The 25148-nt window shown below is 50.0% G+C and overlaps 3 protein-coding genes across 4 annotated transcripts; all 3 read left to right on the top strand.

Annotated features, from left to right (window-relative positions):
• The first annotated feature begins 7104 nt into the window (after positions 1-7104).
• Positions 7105-10572, top strand: rpusd1 (RNA pseudouridine synthase domain containing 1). Of its 2 annotated transcripts, XM_084678026.1 has the most exons (7): positions 7105-7210; positions 7452-7553; positions 7689-7893; positions 8446-8569; positions 8777-8879; positions 9158-9259; positions 9770-10572. In XM_084678026.1, exons 3-7 carry the CDS (start codon positions 7712-7714, stop codon positions 10186-10188), a joined length of 930 nt encoding a protein of 309 aa, XP_084534152.1. In that variant the 5' UTR covers positions 7105-7210; positions 7452-7553; positions 7689-7711; the 3' UTR covers positions 10189-10572. The 2 variants fall into 2 exon arrangements, with proteins under 2 accessions (XP_084534152.1, XP_084534151.1); XM_084678025.1 differs by lacking the exon at positions 7452-7553.
• A 386-nt stretch (positions 10573-10958) lies between these two features.
• Positions 10959-12978, top strand: ccdc97 (coiled-coil domain containing 97). Its single transcript, XM_084677103.1, has 5 exons — positions 10959-11325; positions 11475-11799; positions 11961-12230; positions 12502-12613; positions 12795-12978. Exons 1-5 carry the CDS (start codon positions 11176-11178, stop codon positions 12943-12945), a joined length of 1008 nt encoding a protein of 335 aa, XP_084533229.1. The 5' UTR covers positions 10959-11175; the 3' UTR covers positions 12946-12978.
• An 877-nt stretch (positions 12979-13855) lies between these two features.
• On the top strand, positions 13856-21553 carry znf598 (zinc finger protein 598). The gene is given in 16 exon segments (XM_084677102.1): positions 13856-14230; positions 14233-14268; positions 14932-15044; positions 15328-15457; positions 15843-16050; positions 16520-16741; positions 16867-16972; positions 17871-18030; positions 18032-18131; positions 18305-18386; positions 18522-18672; positions 18674-19411; positions 19413-19440; positions 19577-19736; positions 19874-20018; positions 20218-21553. Coding segments are annotated over 16 exon segments (2889 nt in total). The 5' UTR covers positions 13856-14092; the 3' UTR covers positions 20590-21553.
• Positions 21554-25148: the final 3595 nt, after the last annotated feature.

The raw sequence follows: 25148 nt of genomic DNA, 5'->3' as shown, positions 1-25148 counted from the left end.
AGACAGAATAGTCATGTACAATTCAGCCCAAACCTACCCATGTAGTAGCGACTGACAGATGGACAGAGGCCTACACAATCAGAACTAAACCATCACCTGTGTTAGAAAGTCATCTGGCTCTCTATATAGCTCGCTATCTCCCAGTTCAATTCTGTTTAACTTGCATTTATTGGCATGAATGTTTAGATTACAGTAAACAATGTTGTAAAATCCGTTGACAGTGAAGAGACAACACACATGACCACACACACACACACACAGACACACACACACAGACACACACACACAGACACACACACAGACACACAGACACACACACAGACAGACACACACAGACACACACAGACAGACACACACAGACAGACACACACACAGACACACACACACAGACACACACACAGACACACACACACAGACACACACAGACAGACACACACACAGACACACACACACAGACACACAGACACACACACACACACACAGACACACACACACACACAGACACACACACACACACAGACACACACACAGACACACACAGACAGACACACACACAGACACACACACACAGACACACACAGACACACACACACACACAGACACACACACAGACACACACACACAGACACACACAGACACACACACACACACACAGACAAACACACAGCAGAGGAGGGCCCTGCAGGCTGCACCTGGTACTGCAGCTGAGGTGTGGATGCTTCTCCTGCCCCCCAGGCCACATCAGACCGTCCTGGGCTGGAGTGTCCTCAGCCCTGCAGCAGAGGTTACTAACCCTGGTCCTTGGGACCCCCCGTCCTGCATGTTTTAGATGTTTCCCTGCTCCAACACACCTGGATCTAATGAATGGGTCGTTATCAGGCTTCTGCTGAGTTTCCTAGCAACCATTCAGTGGAATCAGGTGTATTGGAGGAGGGTGGAGAGCATCTGACTGCCGATCAAGAGTTTGCAGGTTCAAATCTCCCCCTATCTGTTGCTTTAAATAAGACTGTCAGCTAAATTCATACAAAATGTTCTCCCCTGGTATATCCTCCAAACGACATCTCTATTGGCTGATGAGGTTGTCCACAGCCGTGTAAGGGATTCAGATCAACAGACGGACTTGAGTCTTGACAACAGGAACAACAGCAGGTCTTTTATTAAAGCATGAATTGCAAAACCAACACATTACAGTGTCATCAGTTAAAGATATATATAAATACAGTATCAGTGTCATACATGTATGTTTGATTATTACTAAGAATGTTGTAACTAGTGCTCTGAGGGCAGGAAAGGCGCATTACAAATCAAATGTATTAATTACTAACGAACCTGTCTGGTAAAATACAAGAAACATGAGTCCATTAAACATGGTAAGGACGTCCCCTGGAACAAGTACTGGACTGGCTTCTCCTCCTCACCCCACACACTCACACACACACTCACACACACACACTCACCTGGGGTGATTAAACAAGCAGTTGAGTGTGTTCCTGAAGTGTGATGGAGGTTCTACGCCCCCACCCCTCCAGAGGGTGAGTGATGAGAGGGTACTGCACATACACCAGTCACACATGTGACTTCCAGAGATGCTGTATGATATAGACACTGCATTGGTACTCAATTGTAAATCCTTGAATCAAAAAAGTTATTTAAAAATCAACTTTAAAAATGTTAGATAATTATTTTATGTGAAAATAAGTAAGTGGGCCTTGTATGTTGCACTGCTAACTCATATATTGTTATGGTGTATATAACTCAACAACGTATACAGTCCACTTCCTTAGATTTGTTGGTGACAGCTTTCAAGGCTATACTCACTGAGTCTGTCATCCTCTCTCTCTCTCTCTCTCTCTCTCTCTCTCTCTCTCTCTCTCTCTCTCTCTCTCTCACACTGTCTTTTTTCTGTCTCTCATCCCATAACCACTGGAGGTAAATGGGAACATTCTCATCTTCTTGTGTCTTTTGACAACCAGCTTCCACACCCTGTGTCCTGTGATCTCCCAGCCCAGACAGGAAGCTGGTCCTGCTAAACTACACCCAGACAGGAAGTTGGTCCTGCTAAACTACAGCCAGACAGGAAGCTGGTCCTGCTAAACTACAGCCAGACAGGAAGCTGGTCCTGCTAAACTACAGCCAGACAGGAAGCTGGTCCTGCTAAACTACAGCCAGAAAGGAAGCTGGTCCTGCTAAACTACAGCCAGACAGGAAGCTGGTCCTGCTAAACTACAGCCAGACAGGAAGCTGGTCCTGCTAAACTACAGCCAGACAGGAAGCTGGTCCTGCTAAACTACAGCCTGGCTTCTTAAGATGTGGCCAAATGACATAACGGCTCCATGTTACTGACTGACTCCTGGCTGACTGGTTATCCTGGCTGACTGGTTATGCCATCTGAATGGTAGAAACTGGGAAAATCTTGCATAGTCTGAGATCTGTACTGTTGTTTATGACCTCTTCAGCTATCTCCGCCCCTCATAGGATATCTCTGCCCTTTGCTGACTAGCTACCCCTCCATGGTCAAGCTCCGCCCTCTCTGTCACAGGCGTAGGATAGCAAGACTTGGTAAGCTGGCTGAGGAAATATCGTTATGGTTGCATAGTTCACAAACATGTTGAGTCAAAGCTCACAGTGGTTTTTAGAAGCTTATTTACAACATTTACAAAATGTTTCCCTCATATTTCCTATGTTTGCATATCTCCTTTATCATCTAAAACATCAATCACATGTCTACCTGTCTCTGTGTGTGTGTGTGTGTGTGTGTGTGTATTAATCTATGAGCCTGTGTGTGCGTGTGTCAAGTGTCAGTCTGTGTCCACGTTCAGGCGTGCGTGCGTACGTGTGCATATGTGAGTGTATGTGTGTGCGTCAGCATGTGTGTATGTGTGTAGGTGTGTGTGTAGGTGTGTGTGTATGTGTGTGTGTATGTGTGTGTGTAGGTGAGTGTGTAGGTGTGTGTGTAGGTGTGTGTGTAGGTGGGTGTGTAATTGTGTGTAGGTGTGAGTGTGCGTCAGCCGTCGTTGCCAAGCAGAGGGATCTCGGTGGTGTGGTTGCCGAGCGCCTGCTCCAGCAGGTCTCTCTGGGCCATGGCGGGCAGGTAGAGGAAGGCATACAGCAGGCCCAGCAGCACCAGGGCCAGCAGGAGGGGAAGGCCCCAGTCTGTAGTCATGATCGGCTCGTCACAGCGAGCCTGGAGGAAGGAGCCCTGCATCGTCAAATCAAACACTCACACACGCGTAATCCAAGGAGACCACCGAAAAGCGCGGAGGCGGGGGGGGGCGACCAGGAAAGCGGCGGAGGGGTCCTTATCCTCCGGGAGAGACGGCCAATCAGAGCAGCGCAGTGATCCTCACCGGTCCAGAGGAGGGAGCGTAAAACTGTCCTCAGTCCTGTCCTCAGTCCTGTCCTCAGAGAAGCAGAGTTGTGGAGGAAAGAAGGTTCTTCCTCTCTGTGTTAGGCCTCTTGCAGCAGCTGGACACGGGGATGTTTCCTCAGTGGAGAGGGTCTCTGCACCTGGTCAGACCTGGGCACACCTGGGCACACCTGGTCACACCTGGTCACACCTGGTCACACCTGGGCACACCTGGTCACACCTGGGCACACCTGGTCACACCTGGTCACACCTGAGCACACCTGGTCACACCTGGTCACACCTGGTCACACCTGGGCACACCTGGTCAGACCAGCTCCAGAGGGGACCCTCCTGAACAGGCTGCAGGCAGGTGAGATGGAACAAGTTGAGGGTTTCCGTCAACAGGAAATAAAGGACGTCCTCCTTCTCTCTTGTCTGGAAGATATGTACGGAGATATCTGTGAGCGTTCCTCGTCCAGCTCGTCTCAGCGAAGGGGCTCCACACTGCAGAGTCACAGCTGCAGGCTACGTAGAACTGAACACAATCTGCTCTGTCCAGTCACATAACCCCTGCTAACCCTCAGAACACAAAGCCATGACAGCGGCAGAGGTAAATATGTGTGTGTGTGTGTGTGTGCACGCGCATGCGCATGTGCGTGTATGTGTCTGGATCACTAAGCCCTCTCCTGCTCCCCATGTCAAACTGTGCAGTGCACCCAGGTAAACCCTGAGAACAGCCAATCAGAGGCTAGATGAATCCTGTTTGGAAGTTACGCAACAATCTCGTGAAACAACAGCCGGAGAGAGTAATGTCCCCTGCCACTCCTGTGCCCTGCCCCTCCACCTCCCCACCCTGCTCATGTCTCAAACAGACATGCAGGCAGGTAGATTGGATTATGAAATGTGGTTATGCAACACAGTATTGTATTTTCACCTCTGTGCAGTACCCAGGCATAGCCCTCCCCTCCGAGCCCTCCCCTCCGAGCCCTCCCCTCCGACCCCTCCCCTCCGACCCCTCCCCTCCGACCCCCCCCCTCTGACCCCTCCCCTCCGACCCCTCCCCTCCGACCCCTCCCCTCTGACCCCTCCCCTCTGAGCCCTCCCCTCTGACCCCTCCCCTCCGACCCCTCCCCTCTGACCCCTCCCCTCCGACCCCTCCCCTCCGACCCCTCCCCTCTGACCCCTCCCCTCCGACCCCTCCCCTCCGACCCCTCCCCTCTGACCCCTCCCCTCTGAGCCCTCCCCTCTGACCCCTCCCCTCCGACCCCTCCCCTCTGACCCCTCCCCTCCGACCCCTCCCCTCCGACCCCCCCCCTCTGACCCCTCCCCTCCGACCCCCCCCCTCTGACCCCTCCCCTCCGACCCCTCCCCTCCGACCCCTCCCCTCTGACCCCTCCCCTCTGACCCCTCCCCTCTGACAGGCTCCAAGGTCAACTCTGATTCTGTCTCTTCCCTGAATCCAGCCTCTGATCTCAGCCTCTGAACTCAGCCTCTGAACTCAGGATCCCATAATTCTGGACAGGCAGTTATGTCCTGACCGAACATCAAAGGCTCGTTGAGAGAGTGTTCTGAGTTGAGAGCCGGATCTAATGCTAACTGCCTGTAAGTGCTCTGTAGCCTGTGGAGAATGTAGAAATACTGGTCGTCATGATCATGTTCATAACACTGTGGGAGTAGGGCAACTGTGCTCACAGCATGTTGGCATTGATTACAGTAGAGGCTAGTGAACAGTTCTATTGACCTGGGTGTAAGGCCTGGGGCTGAATCTCTCTCTCTCTCTCTCTCTCTCTCTGTCTCTGTCTCTCTTTCTCTCTCTCTCTCTCTCTCTCTCTCTCTCTCTATTTCTCTCTCTCTCCCACTTCCTCCTCTCTCTCCTCTCTCTGTGTGAGCCTCAGTCTGAGCACCCCCCCCCCCCAGCTCTTAGTGGGCTAGTCAGACTCCCACGTCTATAGGGCCTTGCAGTGTTATACAACATCGCTCCAAATACCGTAGGGTCTAAAACTGACAGAACACAGATGCAGAGGACTACCTCAAACACTCACACACTCACACACTCACACACTCACACACTCACACACTCACACACTCAAATGCATACATACATACTTTGTATGCTCACCCAAAACAGGGGAGGGAAAAGGAAAGGAGGAGGGGAGGGGGAGAGGAGACGAAGAGGGGAGGGGGAGAGGAGAGGAGGAAGGGAGGGAGGGGGAGAGGAGGTGTTGGTGAGTTGCAAACTAAAATAGAGCAGCCTGGGGATATGAAAAAGTGTGTGTGGGCTGGCCAACTCCTACACACACAAAAATAACCAGAGAAACACACACACACAACGCTCCTGACTAATGCTCTCCTCCATTGTGGCTGTGGAATTTCATATGCTTGCAGTAATCCAGCCAACAGGACCCATCCCTCTGCTCTCCTCCATGGGCTCTTCACCAGGCCCTTATTAGGACAGACAAGGACAGTGAGACAGGCCTCCCAGTCACCCCTCTGGATCACTGGGGTCACCTTATCTCTGTGCAGTGACCCCTGGGTCAGGCAGCGGTCAAGGTCAGAGGTCACATGTAAAACGTGGTGAAGGATTATGGGTAGTGGGTGACTGGGCATGCCAGAGTTTTCCTGTTCCAGAGAAGCAGTGAGTCAGTCCGACATCTTCATTAGCTACGGAGCCACGTGCCTGATCCCGATAGGACTGAGGCTGAAGGACACTGGAATGACCACATCGTCTGTCCTGCAGAACGTACCATATGTGCCGGGTGTTGCACAGGGGTGGGGTGTGAAGTGTTATGGGCACTCAATCCAATCAAGCCCACTCCTTCCTGTGACTTTGCCCACCAGACAAAAGTACACACATCCTTCACTTAAGTAGAAGTACAGGTGCTCATGTTTAAAAAGGTGAAATTTGAGGTACTGACTGTAGTTTTTTCCTCATGTTCAAGTAAATAAGTATGGGCTCTGACACATACTTTAGTAAAAAAAGTAGCCATTACTGACAGTTTTCAGGCATGTGGGGCTGGTTTTGAGCACTCGTTAGGCTGGACCTTTACTCTGGACCTGGCAACCCTGACACCACTGCAGCTAGCTAGAGTGACCGAGGTCCTGAAGGAAGACATTTGGGCATCCACACCCCCAGACTGGAGATGTCATACCAGTGGAGCAGGTTATATCACACTAGTGAGAGGGACAGAAAGTGTTTCTCGGAAACTTAAATAAAAAAAATCTGGATTCCTGGGGAAAGTGTGGATTTGTGTGAGTGAGAGAGTGTGTGTGTGTGTGAGAGAGAGTGTGTGCGTGTGTGTGTTTGTGTGTGTGTGTGTGTGAGACAGAGAGTGTGAGAGGTCAGTGGGATGAACCTGGCTCCGGGATTAGCATCACTAGGCCCACGTAAGAATGTTCTGATTTCCGTGATGAGATCACAGCACTAGACGAGAACTGCTGCCCTCTGCTGTCAGATGAAACTCCAATGAGCTGGTGGGCCGATTCCCCCCTCTTCACACCATCACTCTCAAACAGCAGATAGATTACCCAAGCCTGTGTGCTACTGATAGTGATACTTCCACCTTGCTGCTGACACTGAGGGCAGTGTAGGGGCGGGTGCATTTTCATTCCACCGTGTACTTCGACCGAACACATTAAACGAGTTGCCATCACAGCATACATCAAAAGTAGAACCTCGGCTAAACTCTGGTCACGATTCAGCCACTTCCGCTCCTCCTACCTGTGATTGGTTCAGCGAGCTGTCAGTTATCCCAGAGCCATCCCTCCTTGCGTTTGTTTACGGTCTCACATACTGTTAAATGTAGGCAACTGGACACGGAATGAATGGCACAGATTGTGCTGCGCAGAAATATAGTTCAACGTCAGGTAAGGTAGAATAAGAATGAACAAACATTTGTTAAAGAAAACGAAGTTAGTATAAAAATATTATATTGCTGGCTTGCTCTTCCTGAAACTGCTCACTCGTTAGCTACATACTAGCTAGCATGTGTAGCTAGCGTTAACTTGTGTGGTTTGCGCTGGTACTTACGAATGTTATGCTTGCAGAGTTACTTGTTTTGTATATTAACTGATATAGACTTTGTAATTTTTCTGCAAATGTAAATAGCTACTTAGGTACCCGCTTCACACGAGTGTAGTGCACAGTGGGAATTATGGTCCTGTCATTAGGTCCGTGCCTGTCTATTCATCTGGCTAATGGACCACTATGGTGAGCCTGACATACCGAAATAATCACTTTCGAGATCGGTACAGGCTTCGTGCCAACTGCTAGCTGTGTGTGAATAACAACATATTCGTCAGATGGGGTGTGTTGATTATTGACCGGGCAACGCTACTCCCTAAGGCAGGGCGAGTTGAGCTGTGACGATGGAGCCGGCCAGTCCCGACACCCTGCGCGTGCTGTACCGTAGTGATGACTATATAGTGGTCGACAAGCACTGGGACATCCGTATCGACAGTAAGATGTGGTACGAAAAACAGACGGTGCAGTCTCAACTTAAACTGCTCTTCCCAGAGCTGGTAGACCCTGGCACCTATTACGGCTTCAGGTGAGAGTGTGTGTGTGTGCAGGGTGTGTGTGTGTGTGTGTGCAGGGGCTGTGTGTGTGTGTGTGGGCGCGGGGTAAGGGGGTTTTAACAGTAGAGGTTATCTAAAGGACTGCGTTGTGTGTTTTCCTGCCTCGTCAGACTGCCCAGCAGCAGGAAAAGCCTCAGTCAGGTATGGAGGCGACACCCAGGATGAAGTTACCTCCAGACACACTGATCGCAATCTGATGACTGATACAAAAACTGACTGTACTTAGGCCTATAAGCTGGTGTAATGTGCACTTTTTCTGCTGTCGTCAAGTATCTGTGGGACCCTGTCTCTCCTCCTGGGTGTCAGGTGGTTCTGAACCTCCTGTCTCTCCTCCTGGGTGTCAGGTGGTTCTGACCCTCCTGTCTCTCCTCCTGGGTGTCAGGTGGTTCTGACCCTCCTGTCTCTCCTCCTGGGTGTCAGGTGGTTCTGACCCTCCTGTCTCTCCTCCTGGGTGTCAGGTGGTTCTGACCCTCCTGTCTCTCCTCCTGGGTGTCAGGTGGTTCTGACCCTCCTGTCTCTTGCAGGTTCTGTCACCAGCTGGACTTCTCCACCAGTGGGGCTCTCTGTGTGGCTCTGAGCAAGGCTGCAGCCGGCCGGGCCTATCGCTGCTTCAAGGACCGCAGTGTCACCAAGGCCTACCTTGCTCTGGTAAGAGACACACCCACACTGCAAGTCACTGTCTTCCACACATCATAGGGGGTTGCAATCCCTGCTCAGGTCAGGGCTGTAAGGTTCACCCTGCTGTCCTGAGCAGGGTGTGCATTGTGTCATGGGTCACAGATAGAGGGATGAACGTGGAGGTCATTCATCTTCTGGGTGTGATTTAATGTGACATCCTGGTTGTCCTGTCCCCAGGTGCGTGGCTGGGTGGAGGAGGAGAGGATGACGGTGAACTTCTCCATTGGCAAGAACACGACTCAGGGGAAGACACATATGATGTGCATTGAGGGCTCTGAGGGTCAGTGTGTGCACGGAGGGTCTGGGAATTGGGCTAGTAATCAGAAGGTTGCCGGTTTGATTCCCGGCCGTAATAAATGACGTTGTGTCCTTGGGCAAGGCACTTCACCCTACTTGCCTCGGGGGAATGTCCCTGTACTTACTGTAAGTCGCTCTGGATAAGAGCGTCTGCTACATGACTACATGTAAATGATTTTCCCTGCCAGCCTCCAGGGTTGAGTGTACATGGTTACAGGGTTCAGTCCACCACACTCTGATGCATCCTCCTCCCCTCCCCAGGCTGTGAGAACCCCAAGCCGTGTCAGACTGAGCTGTCCGTGCTGGAGTACGGCCTGTACGATGGGGACCCCGTCACCAAGGTGATGCTGCAGCCTCACACAGGTAAACCACACCTGTAGGAGACACGCCAGCCAAGCCATGACCCCTGACCTCACGTCTGGGGTCAGAGGAGCCTCTCCTACCTATCACAGGTGACCCTGACCTCTTCAGAGCAGGGCGCTACTTTCATCCACAGACAGGACTAATAGAAAGCAGACATAATGTTCCCAGGAAGGTAAATACTGCCCCCTTGTGGCAGAAAGGAATACAGCCCCTCTTAACTGAACCCAATGATATATTTGCAGAGATGGCAAAAGTACATCTACTCAAGTAGAAGTACAGATACTCATGTTTAAAAATACTGGTAAATTTTGAAGCACTGACTATACACTTTTTCACTCAAGTTAAAGTAAAGAAGTGTGGGCTCTGACATCAACCTTCCAACTTTTTTTTTCAACTTTTTGAAGGTCAACTTGTTTGCTTAGTAGATCCTTTTGCTTATAATCTGGTTCAACCGGCAGCGTTGTTGCTTTAGATGGTTAACCCTGGTTTCCTGCCCCCCCCCCCTTTCAGGCCGTACACACCAGCTGAGAGTGCACTGCGTTGCCAGGGGTCACCCCATCGTGGGGGACTTCACCTACAGCCAGGGGTCCGACAGCGCCCCCTACCGCATGATGCTGCACGCGCACCTGCTCCACATTCCCCTGGAGCCCCTGCCCCTGCAGGCCAGGGCGGGAGACCCTTTCCTGCCGGCCACGGACCCCAAGTGGCTCCCGCAGCGCTCGCTGCAGACTGTAGAGGGCGCTGTGGAGGCCCTGCTGGAGCGCAGGAGGAAGGAGGAGGAGGAGAGGAGGGTAGAGGAGGAGAGGGTGAAGAGGGAGAAGGAGGAGAGCGGCAGGAGGAGGGGGAGGAGGAAGGGCAGTCCTGCAGAGGAGAGTGAGGAGCAGAGGAGGCAATGTGAGGAGTGGTTGAGAGAGTGGAGTCTGGACTGATTGACCCACCTCCTTACCCACCTCCTTACCCACCTCCTTACACACCTCCTTACACACCTCCTTACACACCATAAACATCACCTGCTCATGACTCATAGTCTACAAAATATTGCATGATTTTTGGGGGAATTATGCTATAGTGAACTGAATAGTGTATGGACTTTTATCTTGAGCAACCTAGCTCAGAACCTGCTGCCTTATTGAGTCAAATGAAAGATTTTCACAGAATCCAGTTGTCAAGGAAACCTCATCAACGCACTGCAACACCCAGACTGCTCTCTGTAGGAGTTATTAGGCTAGCGCCTCAAACATGATTTATGATTTCATGGCCTGAATACAGTACATTTGTTGTTTGCCATGTAATAAATTTGACCAATGTGTTCATTTCTAACTGCCACTTTCTTCACATTGTAGTGATCTAATATCATCAACACAGATCATTGACGATAAAAGGATTAGGCTGCTATGAAACCCATGAATATGTGTAGAGCTACAGTAACACCAAATTCTGTGACCAACGTATTGCTCTGGATAATAGCGTCTGCTAAATGTAAATGTAATGTATTCCGTTACCGTCAAAATACGTGACTTGTGCCCAGGTCATAGTCTTTTGGTTACGGGAAGGACAGAGTTTGCTAAGATAGTTTGGTTGATGTGTCAGGCATTTCCAGCCATGTAACGGACATCTACGGTAACGAAATAATATTGTCACAAAATGTGGTGTTACACCGGAGTTTGGTGAGCATAGGAACTTATTTTCTGGAAATCGGGGACCGAAAATATCGACGGACGAAAGCGGAAAAAACGAATTTACTGTGTTGCTATCGCTATCCGAAACACAAGTTGCTAGCACTTGCAGATATTATCAGCAAAACTCATTCATATATGTTGTAGCTATTAATGCCACGCAACATCTGATAATTTGATATTACGATTTTGTCTGAATATCTGGCCAAACTGTTTGCCAACCATATTATGATATAAATCATGTGGGGGGAGATCGACCCTGATGTTGTTCATAATACCGCAACACCTGCCTGCGGACCAGAACCTGACTCGGAGAGACCGAGACTCGAATCTAGCCGCTCTGACACCGCTAGCTATGAACATACGGAACATCAGATAGTGCTGAATCAGGTGAGACTTTTAAACCAATGGCTCGTTAGGATACTATCTAGCATCTAGGCTATGGCTCCCTGTCTAGCAAAGTAGCATACGTTTTGTACGGTTTAGCTGAGTTAATGTTTTTGAACCGAGCATTGTGTGTTTGTCTGGATCCGTTCTAGGGTGCTCCGGGCGGTGTGAATGCCATGGTGGACGCGATAGCGCAGAGTGGGAGTCCAGTGAAGAGCCAACAGATTGGAGATGCGGAGCTCACCGTTGAGCAACGGAGGGACGAGCTGCTGCACCAGTACAGGACCAGACCCCTGGTGTTTCTGGAGCGCTACCAGGCCCACATCAAGCCACAACACCTGGACGCCTTCTCCCATCTCAGCGCGGACCCTCGGGCTCAGCACTACTGCAGAGAGGTGCAGAGAAGAGCCGCCGGCCGCACCGATAAAACCAGGCTCCGCAACCAGCGCTACGCTGCCCTCAGGGCACTGCAGAGAGGTAGCTTACTGCATCCCACCCTCCTCCAGCACTCAACACAGCTCCAGATGTTGGTGCTCTGTCTTGTGTCTACTTGGCATCTAATAGTTTTCTAGTCATAAACACGTGTTTTGGTCATGTCATTCCTGTCTGTGGGCGTCCCTCCCTCCCTCTCTGATTAGAGGGCCAGTACTTCAGTGAAGAGCAGATGCGTATCCGGGAGCCTCTCCTATACGAGCAGTACATCGGCCAATACCTGAGCGACGAGGAGCTACTGGAGCGCTCCCAGGAGGCCATGCAGGGAGGGGTGGGGCTGGGGGGGCCAGGAGGGGGCCCAGGGGGGCTTGCTGACCTCCTCCTCAACTCCTACCAGGAGAAACTGATCCAGAACAGACTACAGGAGGAGCAGGATCGGGAGGAAGGAGCACAGGAGGAGGAGGAGGAGGAGGAGGGTAATAGTCATAATACACACACACACGCAAGCATATAAGATTGTCTGACCCTTACTTAGACAGTATTTATTGCAAACCAGGGCCATAATAATAATAAATATTGGGGGGACACACATCCCCAAAGTAGTTATACTTTATATAAACAGGAACCATAGATATAAAACAGTTTTATGTTAATGTGACACTGTGCAAACAGTAATCTTGTGTCTTATCTGATATGCTGTATGGCCATGCGTTGAGGTGTTGACAGAGCGTGTGTGTGGGTTCCCAGAAGGCCGTGGGAGTGATCCCACCCAGCAGGAGAAGGCGCTGCTCCGGGAGGAGTTCATCAGTCAGATGCACCAGCGCTTCCTGGATGGCAAAGACAAGGACTTCAACTACAGGTAGGTTCCAGGGAAACACCAAACATCAGATCATTCATCAACTGAGTCTCCAGAGGCAGAATATTAGTATTTAGCACAATAGTTTGTAGCTGAAATACCTGTAGACGCCTTGGATAAAAGCATAAGATAAATGAATATGATGTTATGGAAAACAGACCATTCAGATCTCTCCGTGTTGTAGCGAGGTGGATGACAACCCAGACTATGACAACCTGGACATTGTGAGCAGAGATGCAGAAGAGAAGTACTTTGATGATGATGACGAAGAGGAGGAAGAAGAGGAGGAAGAAGAGGAGGAGGAAGAGGAGGAGGAAGAAGAGATGATGCTATAGATATGTTATTAAACATGTTTAATTGTGTAATAATTACTGAAACCTTTCTATATTTTTCACATTCAAATGTAAAGACTGCTCCATATGTCGTGCGACAGCAATTTTAGATGATCACTTAAGGTATATATAAAAATAAACCTTAAAAAATTCACATGAGGCAAAAGTACAGAATGTGAACTGGTATTTGTTTGTTACTGTACTTGTATGTTTGATCAGTTTCACTCATACTTCTTAGTGCTGTATCAGATATGGAGTTCTTTAGCTTCTTCTGATTGATTTTCCAATGGATTCCTAAAGGCAAAGTGGTCCTTTATCTGGCTGAATGACAGGTCATGTGATAATGGTAATGGTTACCATGGTAGTGTACACCCCCCCCCCCCCCCCCCCCCCCAGGACTTCACCTTCATAACGTGGTAACACCAAGGTTTGGAAGGCCAATGGGAGAAGTATCGAGTATCAAGCACTGGCATCACTCACCTGACTGAATTTCTATGTTTTTAGTCTACCTTAAAATATATAAAAGATATGGGCTAAACCAGACTTGAGAGTTCAAAGATAGCAAGATATCGTTATTCTTTATAGATAAATACATATATGTATGTAAATGTTATAATAACAACTACTATTATTTAAGTTTGTATTTATTAATATGAACGCAAACTGATGTTCAATAAGTAATTTGGGCTACAATCAGCCAATGTTGATTCTGTCTTTAATGAATTAACTAATTGATAAAGTAATTAAATTGTTGTTTTTCATTTATCACCATACGTGACATGGTAAAATAGAACGACCATGGTCTTTCCACCTGCGTCTGTTGCATGTTTTATATTATTTTATTTCAACAGCCACGCCAGACAGGCACGTGGAGGTGTCTGGTGGACTGTGCGACGCGCTTGCGCAAACGACAGCAGATGTGAGAGGTATGAGCATGCGAATCACGAGCAGGAATCAGCCGCGGCAAGTCCATCCTGTTGGTTTACAAACCGGTAAACACTGAATTTTTGTACCGACTAGCGTGAATGGGTTTGAGACTTTCACATTACGTAAAAAGAGAATACCAGACGCAGATTTAGCAAGCTACTTTATCTCAACGGCCATCCAACTCATAAAAGCAAACATTCATAAATCCGTGTCTTTTACGGCTATGGAATCTACATCTATGAAGGAGACTGAGCGAAACTGCGTTCTTTGCTGCCAAGATCTCGAAATCTTCGCGTTGGGAAAATGCGATCATCCGGTGTGCTACTGCTGTTCTACAAAGATGAGGGTTCTGTGCGATCAAAAAAGTACTGCGCTGTATGCCGCGAAGAGCTCGACAAGGTAGGCTGTGCTCACCACTTTATCTCGGGGATGGACTGTGACAGTGTAGGCCGAACGTGCTAACTAGAAGGATAGCTAATGTGACAACCACTTTTCAGTCTAGAATAAGAGGTTAGTCGGTCATAATGAATGGTCATTTAGGGATTTGCAATTTTACAAATATTGGTGACTTCATCAGATAATATCACATACTCGGAAGTTGGTCAACTGTTTGGTTTAGCTAACTAGCTACATAGCTGGCTAACTTGAGCCATTTATTGGAGCGTTGCGGGGTTGTCGGTCGCTAGCTCGTGTTATGTAATAGGTTATAGTAACGGCAGTGACCACCAGGCAGCTCCCCTAGTTGTAAATCAACGTGTCATACTGGAACCAACAGCGATAAGCCCCTTGTGTGCGCACGTAACTACTGCTATCAGCAAATTGAAACCAACAGGGCGAAGTGTGTCTTCAACGTGGATGGAAACACCATTTCACAAGGATTTAAGATTTATCATACACACTAGATAATGCTCAGTGTGTGTCTAAACGGGGCTTGTGCGGGTCATGTGATTCATGCATTGTCATTAACAGGAGGCGCGAGTGCCCGGAGACTTGTCAACAGAATCCCTTTCTGTGTTTCATTCTCTCTCTCTCCCTCCATCTTTCTTTTCATTCTGTCGTCAGGTAATCTTTGTGAAGACTCTGGAACCCTTCGCGACACTCCCCCTACAGCAGTTTCAGTGTGAGAAGAAACACGACATCTACTTCAGCGATGGGAAGATCTATTCTGAGTTCAGGTAAAGTGCTGCCCTGGCCTCATTCCCATCAGTCTTCTGGGTTAGAGAGGAGGTAAAGGAATTCAAAATAGACTAAAGGAATTAGGAGAATCCCCCAGTGTTGTGTCCCAGCATGCTGTGGGCTTGTTTTATAGTTTCTTTCTTGCTGCTTCCGAGTGAGGTGTCTGTTCTCATAAAAAGAAACCATTCTCCTCACAGTCTAGTGTGTGTGTGTCTGCTTGTGACCTCACTGACCTGTATTCCTTTATCCAATGTCTGTGTACGTACGTGTGTGTGTCCCCAGGAGACTGCTGCTGCCCGAGTGTCCACACTGCCCAGAGGCCAAGGTCTTCTCCAAGTTTGAGGAGCTAGAGCAACACATGAGGAAACAGCACGAGCTGTTCTGCTGTAAACTCTGTACCAAACACCTGAAGGTGCCCGCACGCCATCACCCCCACAGCAGCACCATCACCCCCACAGCAGCACCATCACCCCCACAGCAGCACCATCACCCCCACAGCAGTACCATCACCCCCACAGCAGCACCAGCACCCCCACAGCAGCACCATCACCCCCACAGCAGCACCATCACCCCCACAGCAGCACCATCACCCCCACAGCAGCACCATCACCCCCACAGCAGCACCATCACCCCCACAGCAGCACCATCACCCCCACAGCTGCACCATCACCCCCACAGCTGCACCATCACCCCCACAGCAGCACCATCACCCCCACAGCAGCACCACATTCAGCAAGAAGCCTCGCGACAGCCCTTGCAGACCTTCTCATGTCTGTGTTCTTCCTTCCTCCTGACAGATCTTCTCCCACGAGCGGAAGTGGTACAGCCGCAGGGACCTGGCGCGTCACCGCACGCAGGGCGACCCTGACGACACCTCGCACCGCGGACACCCGCTCTGCAAGTTCTGCGACGACCGTTACCTTGACAACGACGAGCTACTGAAGCACCTGCGCAGAGACCACTACTTCTGTCACTTCTGTGATGCAGACGGAGCTCAGGAGTACTCACAGGTTAGATCACCTGTACTCACCTGCACTCACCTGTACTCACCTGCACTCACCTGCACTCACCTGCACACACCCGCACTCACCTGTACACACCTGCACTCATCTGCACTCACCTATGTGTGGCTCTGCTCATGGGAGTCAGGTGGCTGAGCGGTTAGGGAATCGGGGCTAGTAATCTGAAGGTCGCCTCAGTCCGAATTCCCGGCCGTGCAAAAAATGATGTTGTGTTCTTGTGCCTCGGGGGAATGTCCCTGTACTTACTGTAAGTCGCTCTGGATGAGAGTGTCTGCTAAATGACTAAATGAAAATGTAATGTAAATATACATACATGCATCCTATAGTTAGGAGCAGTTTCAAAGGCAGGCAAAGTACATCGAGTTTGAGTGTTAAACTAACACACAGCAGCACATGGTATAGAACCAGCCTAAGGTGTGTGTGTGTGTGCGCGCGCGCGTGTGTCCTTCCCCACAGTGACTACCTGTACCTGAGTGAGCACTTCCGTGAGAGTCACTACCTGTGTGAGGAGGGCCCCTGCAGCACAGAGCAGTTCACCCATGCCTTCCGCTCCGAAATAGACTACAAGGCCCACAAGGCCTCTGCTCACAGCAAGAACCGGGCCGAGGCACGCCAGAACCGACACATAGACCTGCAGTTCACATACGCACCTCGCCAGCAGAGGAGGAACGAAGGTGTGTGTGTGCTTGGCTGATTCAAGGTCTCCATGCTGAACATGTTGCGATGGAGGCTCCTCTTTGAGTCAGTGTGTGTAGATCAACAATGAAATGTGTGTGTGTGTGTGTGTGTGTGCGTGCAGGTATGCTGTCAGCGGAGGACTATGAGGAGATGAGGTCATCCAGGCCAGGAAGGGGGCGGGTCCAGGGTGGCCAGCAGAACACCAGAGGCAGCTGGAGGTACAACCGGTGAGTAAGACCCGACATCTTCTTTGACATCCTCAGCCAAGTAACCAACCTTGTACCCAACCTGGTAACCAGCCAGGTAACCAACCTGGTAACTAACCTGGTAACCAGCCAGGTAACCAACCTGGTAACCAGCCTGGTAACCAGCCTGGTAACCAACCTGGTAACCTAGTCAGGTTACCAGCCTGGTAACCAGCCAGGTAACCAGCCTGGTAACCAGCCAGGTAACCAACCTGGTAACTAACCTGGTAACCAGCCAGGTAACCAGCCTGGTAACCAGCCAGGTAACCAACCTGGTAACTAACCTGGTAACCAGCCTGGTAACCAACCTGGTAACCAGCCAGGTAACCAACCTGGTAACCAGCCAGGTAACCAACCTGGTAACTAACCTGGTAACCAGCCTGGTAACCAGCCTGGTAACCAGCCTGGTAACCAGCCTGGTAACCAGCCTGGTAACCAGCCTGGTAACCAGCCAGGTAACCAACCTGGTAACTAACCTGGTAACCAGCCTGGTAACCAGCCAGGTAACCAACCTGGTAACCAGCCAGGTAACCAACCTGGTAACTAACCTGTATAACCAGCCAGGTAACCAACCTAGTAACCAGCCTGGTAACCAGCCAGGTAACCAACCTGGTAACCAGCCAGGTAACGCTATGTTGATCACCGTTGAGTAATTGGTGGTTCTGCTCCTTACATTACCCAAGGCATGTCTTCAATGGAGTCCCTGAAACTATAGATCAGTGCTTGATTTATGAAAGGTACTGTTATGTAGGAACATAACAATAATAATTGTGTTCTTTCCTGTGTGTGTGCATGAGTGTCCTGTGCATGCGTGTTTCCTTGTGTGTGTCCTGTGTGTGTGTGTGTGTCGTGTGTCGTGTGTGTGTGTGTGCGTGTGCAGGGAGGAGGAGGACAGGGAGGTGGCGGCTGCCATGAGGGCGTCCATGGCCGTGCGCAGACAGGAGGAGAGAGGAGCCACACAGGAGAGGAGCGCTCCCAAACACCGCAAGGAGGAGAGGATGGAGAGAGGAGAGAGGGTGGAGAGAGGAGAGAGGATGGAGGAGAGGAGAGAGGATGGAGAGAGGAGAGAGGAGCGACAGGATGGAGGCAGACGACAGCAGATACAGGACTGGTTCCATCAAACCTCCGTCTGAACCTCCAGGTGAACGTCAGTCATGCATACGACTGTGTGTCACAGTACACGCTTGTTGTCAGAACTAGATGGTTATCTTGTTATACTTTTCAACTGCTTTAAAAAAGAAAAGGTGTGTATCTGTGGCACTGACCCTAACGCTGACCCTAACGCTGACCCTAACGCTGACCCTGACCCTTCAGTCAGGACCATGAGGAGCAGCAGTGGACTGGACGGACATGAGTTCCCAGCTCTGGGAGCCATCGCCCCAACACCCATACTGAGGTTCACACACACATCCACACACACACCCCCCACACACACACCCCTCACACACACCCCACACACACACACCCCAACACACACCCCTCACACACCCCACACACCCCCATTCTGAGGTGCCTGTGTGTTGTTCCGCAGTGTGAAGCCAGCTCCAGCAGTGGCCCCTCCCCCCAAAGCTCTGAAAGAGGACGACTTCCCCAGCCTCTCTGCTAGCAGGGCCACCACGCCCATGGCGCCCGCGTACTCTGCCCAGCCCAGGAAGCACTCCTCCTTCCACGACGAGGACTTCCCCCGCTCTGGTGTCCAGTATCCGCCCCCCCAAACCCTCAGGGGGGCCCAGCTCTGCCTGGGCCCATGGAGGCACCAAACCAGCCAGCCAGCCCCCTCCCTCCAGAGCCCCGGGTCCAGCCAGCCAGCCCCCTCCCTCCAGAGCCCCGGGTCCAGCCAGCCTCCCTCCCCCCTCGGGCCCCCAGACCCTCTCCTCCTCCTCTGCCTCCTTGCGGAAGAAGAAGAAGGGGGGGGAGAACCCGAGGCCCCAGCCCCCCTGCTCTCCCCCCTCGGAGGAGGAGGAGGATGCTGGAGGCTGCAGTACTCGTCAGCAGTTCCGGGTGGTGCCCACCATGCTGGACATCTCCTCCCTGCTGACCGTTAGGGGGGCTGCTCCGGCCCCCGCCGCCCCCTGTCCGCCCCCTGCCCCCAAACCCAGCACTGGCGCCAAGCTTAACCCCGCCCCCAAAGCCGGCAAGAACAAAAAACAAAAGCAGCAAGAGGCCACACCCGCGGCCGCCGTCTCCACGGAAACGGTCTCCAGGGTGGTTGCCATGGCGCAGAAGGAGAACGTGCCAGAGACCAGGTCGGCCGACGGCCACGCCCCCAAACCCCTTCTCGCCATGATGACGGCAAGTAAAGCGAGCGGATTGGCTAACGGCTATGTGGACAAGCCAGCCTTTGTACCGTCTGTCTCCAAGCCTGTTGCCGTGGCAACCCCTCAGCCCCCCCCGCCTGCTGTCGAGGAGGAGGAGTTCCCTAGCCCTCTCCTCCAAGAAGCCTCCTCCAGGTACACACTCCTCCTCATCTCTTCTTCTCCTCCCTCCTGCTCCTCCCTCCTGCCCCTCCCTCCTGCCCTCCTCTGTCTCCTCTCAGTATCACAGCAGCTCAGTGTCTGATATCCTGTATCTGTGTCTGGTCCTCAGGATTCAAGAGTTCCTTCCCCCTGAAAAGCTCCGCCCCTCTGAACACCTTGTCCCCACCTCCACCTGGCCTAGGGAGCATGCCCAGTAAACCCCCTCCAGGGTTCACTGGCGTCCCACTCAACAGCAACGTGGTAGAGCCTGACCCCCCTGCATCTGACAGGTGGGACATTCCACCAGCAGAGTGCAACTAGGAACTGTGGAACCTTCTGTTGATTTGTGATAGTCCAGTCCAGTTCAGTTTTGTAATCGAGAAATTCTGTGTGTGTGTGTCTGAATGTTTGTTTGTTTTTGCTCCAGACCTCCCCAGCTGCCAGTGACCTACCTGGTTCCAGAGAACTTCCAGCAGAGGAATATAGAGCTGATCCAGTCCATCAAGAACTTCCTGCACAATGATGAGTCCCAGTTTAACCAGTTTAAGAACTACTCTGGCCAGTTCAGACAGGTACTGGAATCTCACCTGTGTGGATTCTCACAGGCCAGGCTCACAGTTGTAAAGTATCTTCCAGAAGTAGATGTTTACTTGTGAAGTCATATACAGCGCTGTGCCCCCCCTCCCCCATCCCTCCGCTCCTACTACCCTGTGCCCCCTCCCCCATTACCCATACCACCTCTTCACCTCACCCTACCTGTGCCCCCTCCAGGGTCTGATGTCAGCTGCCCAGTACCACCACAGCTGCAAGGACCTGCTGGGGGAGAGCTTTGGCCGCATCTTCAACGAGCTGCTGGTGCTGCTGCCAGACAGCAGCAAGCAGCAGGAGCTGCTGAGCGCCCACGCTGACTCCAGAACCCTGGAGAGGCAGCAGGGGGGGGCCGGGGGGGCCCGCAGGAGCAAGAAGAGCGCCTGGCAGACCCCCGTCTCTGCTAACGCTAACGCAGCAGAGCTGGACTGCCAGATCTGCCCCACCTGCCGACAGGTGCTGGCCTCCAAAGACTTCAACTCCCACAAGACCTTGCACATGGGCGAGAACGAGGAGTTCCCCTCTCTGCAGGCCATCAGCCGCATCATCAGCTAGCCCACCCTACTGCCTCGGCCCGTTAAGCCAATCCCACTGCCCAAATGGAGTCCAGAGGTAGTGTTTCCAGGGTTACCATGCCAGAGAGGATACTGGGACATGTAGTTCAGTGAGGGGATGGAGGCAACCCGATGGAGTTTTTTTTTTTTTTATTTGTATTTTATTTTTTAAGGTCAGGGTTGGAATTTATCTGTAAGTGAAAGGTTGACCATGTAACCACAGTTTGAAATGGATGAGGTTGCCAGATATTGTTCAACTATACCATGTGTTTACACTGGTGCTACAACACAAGCACAGACCTAACTGGCAACCCAAACTCTGGCGGTTTATAAAACAAGACTAATGCTTTACTTGAAGAGTATGACATCAGAACAGGTCTGAAAGAGTTCTTTTTTGCCCTCTGTTCATACCTCCTATTTTCTTTCCTTCTCTGAGTTTTGGCCTTCCCATGTCCAGGAGACAAGGGTGATGTAAAGCACTTATTACATTTATCTGGATGAAAACGTACAGAGAAATCAGCTACCTGTTTTACTTACCACAGAGGAAGAGAGAGGTTGAGGTGACAAGGCTGGGGTTGGGACCCATTTCACTATCCACTCATGCAGTCCCACCTCCAGCCTCACTGTGCTGTGTTCACACAGGGAAGGTCCTGAACAGCCTCACTGTGCTGTGTTCACACAGGGAAGGTCCTGAACAGCCTCACTGTGCTGTGTTCACACAGGGAAGGTCCTGAACAGCCTCACTGTGCTGTGTTCACACAGGGAAGGTCCTGAACAGCCTCTGGAGCCAGGTGTCACAGACTGGAGCCAGGTGTGTGACTCTTGAGTGTCCTGCATCTTACTGGTCCCTCCTCTGCCTGGTCACAAAAACATGCCAGGAAGCTCCTCTCACTGTTGTCACCCGGGAGTCATCAGAAGTGTTCATATTCTTGCCCAAACTGATTAAAATGGCTTCTTTCCCTTGATTTTCTCTGGCCTGTTTCGTGGGTTGGGTTCCAGTAGTTATATTCTTGCCTCCTCATCCCCTTTCCTCTTAACTGTCACTGGTTTAACACTAAGGGATGTGGGGTATTGTACAGTATTTGGATGCAGGATTTCCTAGTCCTCCCTAATTGTCCTAGAATGTACAGTAAGCAAAGGACATTTCATTAACACAACAGGAACTGTCCCCGGTGTAATAAATTACAAGGTGTTTATGTACATATTAATTTGATCTTATGTAGAATTAAATAAGTATATATTTGTATACATTTCTGTATAGTAAGTTTATACATTTTCAACTTTTGCATTCTTTAACAACAGAAGACCACAAATGGGTCACCTCATCCCCTCAGTGGGAGAGTATGGTGACTTCAAAAGAGGACTGCATATGGGAACTTTTTTTTTTTACTGTTGTGATTATTGCTCAAGCGTAAGGGTGGGGTCCTGTGATGCTGTCATGATGAATCACTGCTTTACAGCAGCTGTGCTTCACTGAAGTCCTGCTCCAACAGAACAAGCAGGTCACCAGAGCAAGAGCGTTAGTCCTGTTTGACCCGAGACGTCGTCCTGCTACGTGCGGAACACGTGCCGTCCTGACAAGCAGAAGGTTTTAGATGTGGAGGCAGGAGCAGTCGATGCTTCGTCAACAACAAGCTCTACATCTGGAGGTTTTGTATTTCTGTGTGTTCTGCTCAGCAGGCTCTGGGTCTGAGGTGGGTTGTTGATGCTGGCCCACTGATGTCTCCCTGGACTCAAACTGCCTTCACTGTAAAAGTTGTGGCCCATTTTCCTCCCGTTTGTAGGGAACTGGTTAACACACACAGACACACACACACACACACACAGACACACACACTGTTTATGTTCTCAGGACTGCTGCTCTGTTCTCTCAGTCAGATGTAATCTGTGTTTCTTCTCAACTGTAGCTTCTGTGTCTTCTATCTGGTTAGAATAAATCTGATTTCATGTGTGTGTGTGTGTGTGTGCGTGCCTTTTCACCTGTATGTTTAAAGAAAACATGTCCAGACACACACAAGCACAAGGCCTCGAGGTTTGTTCTGGAACACACCACAAGCTGAGCCCCGCCCTCCAAAACGCTCTGCTTTATTAGAGTGATGTCAGACTGCAGTGACATGGACATGGACACTGATCTTTGTACACTGAGGAATGACCCAGAACAAGAGGGAACTAAACAGAAACAACAGTAAAGGAATAATCCACCGAAAATCAAAGGCTGCCTGATGTTTTCATGCCTCCAAAGAGAGTCGAACGTGGACCGTTTGAGGAATCCACAAGGCAGCATCCTGTGGAGCCTGTGTGTGGATGAAGGTACACCTGCCTGGCTCCTGTGTAGTATACACAGGCCAGCCCTGCCAGCTGGATCCACACTAACACTGGCTCCTGTGTAGTATACACAGGCCAGCCCTGCCAGCTGGATCCACACTAACACTGGCCAAGGACTTGTCACAACCAGATCCCTTTTAAGATCTGAAAGCTATATTGATTTTGCAGTGGACTGTCCCTTTAACAATGGTCCCACAAAGCATTTCCAACAAGAGTGCATTATTATCCTTATTATTAATCTTATTACTATACTCATCATTAGTACATGACACAGCAGACCCAGGACAGGTTCCATTAAGTAAATACGTACAGAGAAACAATCAATACCACTGTAGTGCACGTGGGTCTAGTCGAGAGAACTAACACAGAATGTTTCTACAACATTAAAGAGAAGCACCCAATATTCACCCAGTCTCACCCGGCCCACAAGCCTGGAACCACACAGGAAAACATCTTCCCAATTCACCCTTTCTCTTTTCACTTTAATGTTTTCCTTGCAGTATTAGAGATCCGTTTCCTGTAGGATTTCAGGCTACCACCCCCCACCGACGCCCACAAAAGGTTAGATAGATACACACCCGTAACACCGTACAGGCATAACACACCCGTAACACCGTACAGGCATAACACACCCGTAACACCGTACAGGCATAACACACCCGTAACACCGTACAGGCATAACACACCCGTAACACCGTACAGGAATAACACACCCGTAACATTGTACAGGCATGACTGCTACTGTTCCATGTCTTCGTTTCCACTTCGCTACTTCATGTAACTCCGCTGTCATAAAAGAGGCGACCTGACATTGTTCAGTTAATTAAATCTCTGAGTAATCGATTTCTTCTTCTTTTTAATCAAATCTCAATTCAGACTGATTAACTCCTTAATCAACAGAAGAATCATACAGTATTCAACATGGAACAGTTCATAATACAATATTTCATGCATCCATACTTCCTTTTCTGACAGGCCGAAACCTCCTGTGCACCACTGTTAGCTACCAGAAGAGGGGGCAAGGCATTCTGGACGTCAATAATGTCAATCTTATTTATTTTTTGTCTTCATATTTCGCTCTTTCATCAAGACACAAACTCCATATTGACACGGGTAAATATACGTTTCATATCCTTGGTATACATGGACAATAGTGATTCTACCACCTCGGGAAACTCAGACAGTGGCATGTTCCTCTCGCTTAACAGACTACATGTCAATGAAAATAATTATTTACATATCAGAATGTACTTATCTGTTTCTTTTTTTAATGCAGACCTTTAACAACAAATTCTCTCTTTCACAAATATACACACACACACACACACACACACACACGTGCATGCAAGCACACACCCTCCCCTCCCAACCCTGACACTTTCACCATGGCAACACGTTTCAACCCACTTGACGGTTGCTTCAGTAGCAAAGCCGAGATCAATGAATTAGCCAGTCACATCGACACTGAACTCCTCTTTACACGCGAGCTAACCCACTGCTCACCTTTGAGATAAAAAATAAATAAAAATACTAACAATATACAGTAATAATAAAAAGTTAAGTTTAAGAACCCAGGGCAGTTTGGCAGCTTCTAAACCGTAAACATAAACGTACCTGATTCAGTCCAAATCTTCTCTGCCCCTGCCCCGCCACATCTGCCAGTGCCATGGCAACCCCCCTGTCCGGCTCTAAAGGCTGCAAACCAGAGCAGCTAATGGTTAGCATGTTAGCGTTAGCCACCCGGCTTTGAGAGGAGGGAGCCAGAATCACGCAGGCGGGATTTGAGACGAAAAAGCCAAATCTTGTCTGTGGCTAAGCCTACACACAATGTGAGATATTGCACTTGGTCACGTAACGTTTTTACAGCGTGTGGAAAAATATAACGACTATTTCAAGTCACTGTCTGAGACACAGACTACAGTACAGTATGGCACTTAGTTGATATCCAAGTCAAAAACATGCAGATACAATTGTCGTTGCAGGCAAGTGAAGGGATGGACTACTTAATACACCATATGCAACTAAAGACTCCCCTTTCATTGGCAATAAAGAGACAATTTCATACTTTTTCTTTATTTTAAGTAGGCTACTGTATGTGTCGCTTACTACTGTTTTGTCCAGCACACGTTTTGGATGGAGTCCTGGACTAGTCCCTGTTTCATTACCCTCGGTGTGACCTGAACCAGGTGAACAGATAAATAACATCAACAACAATAATGAATACCAATGGCAGGC

The sequence above is a fragment of the Hypomesus nipponensis genome, chromosome 17 (genome assembly GCF_054491055.1).
Source record: "Hypomesus nipponensis isolate SF chromosome 17, ASM5449105v1, whole genome shotgun sequence".
Taxonomy (NCBI): Eukaryota; Metazoa; Chordata; class Actinopteri; order Osmeriformes; family Osmeridae; genus Hypomesus; species Hypomesus nipponensis.
The sequence above is the reverse complement of the archived record's forward strand: the minus strand, read 5'-3'. Positions and strand labels throughout refer to the sequence as shown.

Bases quoted from the DNA above. Each gene is read 5' to 3' on its own strand.
- rpusd1 (XM_084678025.1), top strand. From the start codon at position 7,712: ATGGAGCCGGCCAGTCCCGACACCCTGCGCGTGCTGTACCGTAGTGAT. The intron at 8,880-9,157 runs GTCAGTGTGTGC...TCCCCTCCCCAG, and splicing joins GTGCATTGAGGGCTCTGAGG to GCTGTGAGAACCCCAAGCCG. The intron at 9,260-9,769 runs GTAAACCACACC...CCCCCCTTTCAG, and splicing joins GATGCTGCAGCCTCACACAG to GCCGTACACACCAGCTGAGA.
- ccdc97 (XM_084677103.1), top strand. From the start codon at position 11,176: ATGTGGGGGGAGATCGACCCTGATGTTGTTCATAATACCGCAACACCT. The intron at 11,326-11,474 runs GTGAGACTTTTA...GATCCGTTCTAG, and splicing joins ATCAGATAGTGCTGAATCAG to GGTGCTCCGGGCGGTGTGAA. The intron at 12,614-12,794 runs GTAGGTTCCAGG...TCCGTGTTGTAG, and splicing joins GACAAGGACTTCAACTACAG to CGAGGTGGATGACAACCCAG.